Genomic DNA, 7500 nt, shown 5'->3' with positions numbered 1-7500 from the left:
AGATGACATTGCGTTCTTTTCTTTTTCTTTTTTTTCCCAGCCATTTCCTGGCCTTCCGTGCTGTCTGCCGGAAGTGGATGCGGCGGAAGTTACGTCGTTCAGGATCAGCCAATCAGCTTTTGTTCACCCAGCTATGGCGTCACTTTCTACCCGGAGAACATCGAATGTCGATGGTCTTTCACCTCAGCAGATAACAAGGTGACGTTACTGTTTCATGTGGCTCTGTATATTTGTTTTGCTGTAGTTTTCTCGTCAAACGGGAAATCTCCGGCATGGTGTCTTGGGCGACATGATGATGATGACAATGGATAACGATGACGACGATGATGATCTATTTTGAAAGAATTATAGTGTTCGGTACGAATGCCATTTCTTGTCCGATGACTGCGTGGTCAGCATTTAGAACGACGACAACAACGATTATGATGATGATGATGAAGACTACGGTGACAATAAAGAATCTTTTCGTTACACTATTTATTCATTTGTCTTTATTTTTTTCTATTACACCCCCCCCCCCCCCCTCGCCACCCCCCCCCCCCTTTTTTTTGTGCAGACGTTCAAATTATCCTTTGTGGATATGGACTTAGAGAAGCACCGCTCTTGTATCTTCGATTACATCCTGATATATCGCGGGGCGTGCGGAGCTTCCGGTATCAGCAGGCATTGCGGCAAACAACTTCCGGATCCGGTGATTTCAGAAGGGAGCGAACTGTGTGTGGAGTTTCGCTCCGACGCTATGGTGACCGGCCTTGGCTTCAACGCTACCATAGAACTAGTGGGTTGGTATCTGAGGGCTTCGTTGTACAGGAAATATGTTTTGTTATGTGAAGTTCAGCCATCTCAGGTCTCTGTTTTGTTTCTGCGTGTCTCTATTTCCACTTCTCTATCTCTGTCTGTCTCTTTATATATATATATATTTTTTTTTTCGCTCATCACTAAAGACTCCTCTTTTTAATACCTATCTATAAGTACTGTCAGCTGCCTTTTCTCCCATGTCAGCTCACTTTGGATGTATGTAGAGTGGGAATGGGAGAGTGTGAGTTGGGGGAGGGTTTTTTGAGAAAGAGTGGCCACGAATGTTTTATGTTACTTGTAATATTTTTCTTTCATGTAAAGCGCCCTGAGCTCTCAGTGAGAAAGGGCGCTATATAAATGTACAGTATTATTATTAGTAGTAGTAGCATTGTTATTATTATTATTATTATTATTATTATTATTATTATATATCCTAATTTCTCTCAGTCTCAACATAATTTCTTTCTTCCATTCTGTTTGCCTTCATGATTTAAGTGTTCTTGTTACTCTCTCCCTCTCTCTCTCTCTCTCTCTCTCTCTCTGTGTGTGTGTGTGTGTGTGTGTGTGTGGGTCTGTGTGTGTGTGTGTGTGTGTGTGTGTGTGTGTGTGTGTGTGTATGTGTGTGTGTGAGAGAGAGATAGATAGAGACAGACAGACAGAGATAGGAAGCGAGAGTACAGAGCCAGACAACTCATTTCTGATAAATCGTATTACCATAACTGACATAATTTGTGACCCCAAGGATTTGTTTGCCAATTTTTTTGGCTGTGTGTCCTTTCGCTGTTTATCTCATCAATGGACAAATCCTTTGTGACTGGAACCTCGCCTACCCCTCCACCCCCAAGCCCCCCCCCCCCGCCCCCCTACACACACCGCGCCCCACCCCTCACCCCGACTCACCGTGTCCAAATATCTTTTCTTTCTTTTTTCTAAACATTTTTTTAATCCTACAAATCCTTCCACCCCCCCTTTCTCTAAACAGATGACGACGTTTCCGCTGTGACGTCAACACAAACCACGTCCACGTCTTCATCGGGATCAACGCTCAGTTCTGTAGGTACGGGCATTTCTTCGTCAGAAAGAGCATCGTCCTCCCCCGTTTCCACGCAGACGACGACGACGACGATACGACGACACACTTCTTCAGAAACGTCTCCGGGGCAGTCGTCTCAGAACGAACAAGATTCCTCAAAACCGCTAACACTCGCAAAGACAGCGTCTACGACATTATCTCCTTCATCAACACCTACGTCAATACCTTCATCAATACATTCATCGGTACCGTCGTCAATACCTTCAATACATTCATCGGTACCGTCGTCAGTACCTTCATCAACACCTTCGTCAGCACCTTCACCAGCATCTTCATCAACACCTTCGTCAGCACCTTCACCAGCATCTCCATCAACACCTTCGTTAGTATCATCACCAACATCTTCATCCATACCTTCATCGATGACTGAGTCTCCATCTCCTGCACCAGAGATCTTCAGTTCAGGCACAACATCATCATCAGCGGAAGAAAGCAGGCTGACATCAGTGAAGACCTTTGCCGGGTCGTCCTCTTCTTCCTCATCTCAGCCGCCTTGGAAAAGAGAATCTCCTCCAGAGTCTGTGTCCACGGGCAGTCAGACGCCCGCTGCCCTGGCATCCTGTCTGTGGACTTCGGTGCTGTCCCGGCTAGCGACGGCAACGTCCTCTCCGCTGCCTGCCACTGCCTCTTCTTTGACGACGCTGGTGTCTGTTTCTTCCTCCACACCATCACCACCACCAGCAACAACAACAACGATCGCTCAACGCACGTACCATCCGTTGTCATCGGTCTTGTTATCGTTTCACTTGACAACAGTTTCGTTGCAGTCTTTGCCAGCTTCAGCAACAGTGACGAAGATGACGACAACTTCTGCAACAACGATGACGTCTCCTGCCGGTACTTCTTCTTCCTCGTCATCAGCAAGTCCGAGGACGCAGACGGACCCTGAATCCCCTGTCACCGTCACGGGCCATCCCGCGTGGAGTGAAGTGACGTCATCGTTAACTTCGCTTTCCACAGACCCGGCAACAACAACACCACCACCACCAGCAACAACAAGGACAACAGCAACAACAACACCAACAACAACAGCAACAACAAGGACAACAGCAACAACAAGGACAACAACAACAACAACATCACCACCAACAACAGCAACAACAAGGACAACAGCAACAACAAGGACAACAACAACAACAACAGCAACAACAAGAACAACAGCGAGGACAACGACAACAACGTCACAGCCTCCACTGACGACGACACGGGCACCAACAACATCAACATCAACATCCACATCCACGCTGACGTCTGTGTCATCTGAGACGACAACATCTGAAGCATCTTCGTCATTCTACTCACCAACAACGTTAGCGGCATCATCTGCCTCTGAGGCTACATCATCATCATCATCGTCGTCGTCGTCATCATCATCGTCGTCGTCGTCGTCGCCGCCGCCGTCGTCTTCGTCATCATCTTCATCACCACCACCATCACCATCATCACCACCATCATCACCATCCCCATCATCATCATCATCATCATCATCAACAACAACAGCAACAACAACAACAACATTGTCATCAGAATCGTCACTACCACAGTCGTTACTGACGACAACGTCGTCATCACTATCTTCTTCATCATCACAACCGTCGTCGTCATCATCATCGTCATCACCATCGTCGCCAACAACAACACCAGCAAAAACAATACCAACGACGACGACATCACCAACAACAGAAACAACAGTAACGACGCCACTGACCCCAGTAGCCGTGACGTCAGCAGTACCTGTGACGTCAGCAGTACCTGTGTCCTCGGACAACACAACGGCCCGGGCATGTTCGGGCGTTCCCGCCATCATGGCTGAACCGTCAGGGGAGATCACCTCCCCCGGTTATCTGATCGGCGAGAGTTATCCCAACAGTGCACACTGCCAGTGGAGAATTGAGGTTCCGTACGGTATGGTGAGTGACTGGCTTTCGTCTGTGTGTCTGTCTGTTTCTGGATGACAGTTGTCTGTTCCTCTGTCTCAGTCAGTTATTTTATGTAGGTATATTTCAATAAACTTCCCCTTCTTTTTCTTCCCTCCCTTTCTAACTGTCTGTCTCAATCTTTGAGAAGGAAGATATGGAAAAAAAGAAGAAAAAAAAGAGGAACAGCAGCAGAAGAAGAAAGTAGAGGAGCAGAAGAAGGAGGAGAAGAGGAAGAAGAAGGGATGGAGGGAAGAGGGAGGAGTGGGGGGGGGGGTTGTCAGATGGGGGACTATAGACTCGTATCTACACTGACGGATACATCACTGTATTAAACATGAAACGCATGAATTGTAAATGTTCGAATGCATGGCGAATTTTCAGATAATTCACTGAGCTTTGTAAAAAAAACAACAACAAAAAACAACCACGTTTATAACTGGATGCAGTTTGTTTTGATTAAATATGATTGAACATACTTTCCGTTTCAAGCATTAGGAGCATCAGAAGAAGCTGAATGTTCACAAAAGCTGATATTACGCGCGCACGCGCGCACACACACACACACACACACGCACACTAACACACACACATATACACGTCCTCACTCATCCCCCCCCCCCCACCACACGCAGCAACTAGTTAATGACAAAGCGATGACTAAAACCAAAATTTTTCAAGCCTTTCAGTTTTGCTGGCAGAATATATATTATATATGTATATAAATATATCTTCAAAGAACACCAACAAATTCAAAGCCATGGAAATAAAACATTTCATGACCTTCTTCAGGGGATTCATCTGAACCTGTCAACAACATCAGGCCAATTTGAAAGGTTTCTTGTGTGGGGGAATGATAAGTGCGCTCGCGTGCACACACACACACACACACACACACACACACACACACACACACACACACTCTCTCTCTCTCTCTCTCTCTCTCACACTCACTCACCACCACCCTTCCCCCCCTTATCCCCACACCCCAACACCCTCCCCCCCACCACACACACGCACCAGCTTCCAACCTGGACCTTATCTTCACACGCCACAATCCCTCAGCCTCTCCTTCAGGTGGTCCAGCTGGCCTTCACCGCCTTTGACGTGGAGTTCCATCAGTCCTGCTCCTTCGACAAGCTGGACATCTGGGAGAACCAGTCCGAGGCCGGGGGGGCCCTGCTGCACACACTGTGTGGTACGTCACTTCCTGACAACGTGTCGTCCTACGAGAACCTCGTGCTGGACTTCCGCTCTGACCGGATCAGCCGACGGTCCGGGTTTCGAGCGGTGTATGGGATGGTGGTGTCTGAGAGGACCACGCCTGGTGAGTGTGTGTGTGTGTGGAGGGGGTGTGGGGGTGGGGATGGGGATGAGGGGGGGAAGAGGGGAGTGGGAGTGGTGAGAGTGTGTATGTTTTTGTCCGAAAGTGTGTGTGTGCGTGGGGTGGGTGGGTGGGGGAGTGAGTGTGTATGTTTATGTCTATGTGTGTTCATATGTGTGTGTGTGTGTGTGTGTGTGTGTGTGTGTGTGTGTGCGTATGTGTGTGTTTGTGTGTGTGTGTGTGTGTGTGTGCGTGCGTGCGTGGTTTTTGTTGTTGTTTTTGTGTGTTTTTGTTTTGTTTTGTTTTAATGACTTAAAAAGTCGTTACACCCATTATTTTGGTGAATTCCAATTTCGAGTATCCTAAATTCTGAAACCTGTACAAACGAAGAAAGAAACAGTCAAACAAACGAAAAAAACAAAAACAAACAAAAAACAAAAAACAAAAACGAATTAAGATAGATTATTTAGATAATAAACAAATAAATGATTAAGCAATCAAACAAATAACAACATAAAAAGCCTTCATTAAACAAACGACTAAATAAGCATACACCCAAATACACAGGTTAGTGAATGGATATCTAAGTATTTGTATTTGTATTTCTTTTTATCACAGCAGATTTCTGTGTGAAATTCGGGCTGCTCTCCCCTGGGAGGGCGCGTCGCTATACTACAGCGCCACCCATTCTTTTTTTTTCTTCTTTTTTTTCCTGCGTGTAGTTTTATTTGTTTTTCCTATCGAAGTGGATTTTTCTACAGAATTTTGCCAGGAACAACCCTTTTGTTGCCGTGGATTCTTTTACGTGCGCTGAGTGCGTTCTGCACACGGGACCTCGGTTTATCGTCTCATCCGAATGACTAGCGTCCAGACCACCACTCAAGGTCTAGTGGAAGGGGAGAAAATATCGGCGGCTGAACCGTGATTCGAACCAGCGCGCTCAGATTCTCTCCCTTACTAGGCGGACGCGTTACCTGTAGGCCATCACTCCACTTAACTTAACTAACTAAACAGACAAATGAAATTAATGAATTGATAAATAAACAGAAACGATACAAACTGCACTCTCCCCAGTCCATTCTCTAATCAAACTTCCTTGCTATTTCACTCGAGCCTGTTAAGCCACAACTGTCTCCTTTAACTCATTCTACCTCCGCGCACACGCGCGCACGCACGCGCGCGCGCACACACACACGCACACACACATACACGCACGCACATACAAATACGGCCAATACCTGAAAGAGGGAGAGAGTGACTGAGTCATTACACAGGATGTAACGCACAACTAGGGCAAGAAAAAAAAAAACCCAGACACGCATAATCTTACGCCGATTGAATAGTGCAGAATTTGTCCATCAGTAGAATATGACATAGATGAACTGTAGAATATCACATAGATGAAGAACCGTGCGTGAATGATGTGAATGTATGTGGCTGGGATAGTTCCTTTCTCTCTCTCTCTCTCTCTCTCTCTCTCTCTCTCTCTTGCTGTTTTTTTTTTTCGGCCAGTGAAGAAAGACACGCGAAGAGCACTAAAAAAAATAAATGAAAAAAATTTTAAAAGAGGGAAAAAAGAGTGACTCTATCTATCTATCTGTCTGTGAGTCTATCTATCTATCTATCTGTCTGTCTGTGAGTCTATAGATAGTATCTCTCTCTCTCTCTCTATGTATCTGTCTGTCTATTTGTTTGTCTGTCTGTCTGTCTGTCTGTGAGTCTATGTATGTATGTATGTATGTATGTATTTGTTTGTCTATTCATTCATTGATTTACTGATTCTGTCCCCCCCACCCCCCTGTGTGGGGCAGACCCCTGTCCGGAGGGTCGCGGTCAGTGTGACAGCGGTCTGTGTATCCCGGACCAGTGGTTCTGTGACGGCGAGCAGGACTGTCCCTCTGGGGAGGACGAACTGGCCTGTGGTAAGACAAGGCAAGACAAGACAAGACAAGACAAGACAAGACAAAGCACAAGACTAAAGACAAGACAAGAGAAGAAAAAAGCCAAGACAAGACAAAACTTCTTTTTATTTCCGTGAATAGTACATCAGCAGTGTTTTTGTTTTTTTTTAAAAAGGAAAGTTCCCGACTGAAACAGAGTTTATTCCACACAATACTAATGATAAAGGCCTAAGCATGTGATTTACAAAAAATATATTAACAAAAACAACAACAACAAAAAAACAAACAAACAATAAAACAACAACAGAAGCACGCGCATCAGAAAATTTTTTAAAAAGAAAAATGTTGGCCCCTTCGAGGGTTGGGAAGGGAGCAGAGAAGAACAGTGGTGGAGAAAAACCGCATCAGTCTATCTATCTATCTATCAGTCTCTCTCTCTCTCTCTCTCTCTCTCTCTCTCTCTCTCTC

General features: G+C 45.7%; 1 protein-coding gene across 1 annotated transcript in view; it reads left to right on the top strand.

The window, feature by feature from the left end:
- Window positions 1–7500, top strand: part of LOC143274891 (uncharacterized) — a 35494-nt gene that overhangs the window by 7853 nt on the left and 20141 nt on the right. The window contains exons 2-6 of the mRNA XM_076578873.1: window positions 41–198; window positions 557–782; window positions 1781–3801; window positions 4885–5134; window positions 6943–7053. Coding sequence (XP_076434988.1) covers window positions 41–198; window positions 557–782; window positions 1781–3801; window positions 4885–5134; window positions 6943–7053 — 2766 coding nt within the window. The remainder of the gene's footprint in view (window positions 1–40; window positions 199–556; window positions 783–1780; window positions 3802–4884; window positions 5135–6942; window positions 7054–7500) is intronic.

The sequence above is a fragment of the Babylonia areolata genome, chromosome 29, assembly GCF_041734735.1.
Source record: "Babylonia areolata isolate BAREFJ2019XMU chromosome 29, ASM4173473v1, whole genome shotgun sequence".
Lineage (NCBI taxonomy): Eukaryota > Metazoa > Mollusca > Gastropoda > Neogastropoda > Buccinidae > Babylonia > Babylonia areolata.
This window is presented reverse-complemented; position numbering and strand designations above follow the sequence as displayed.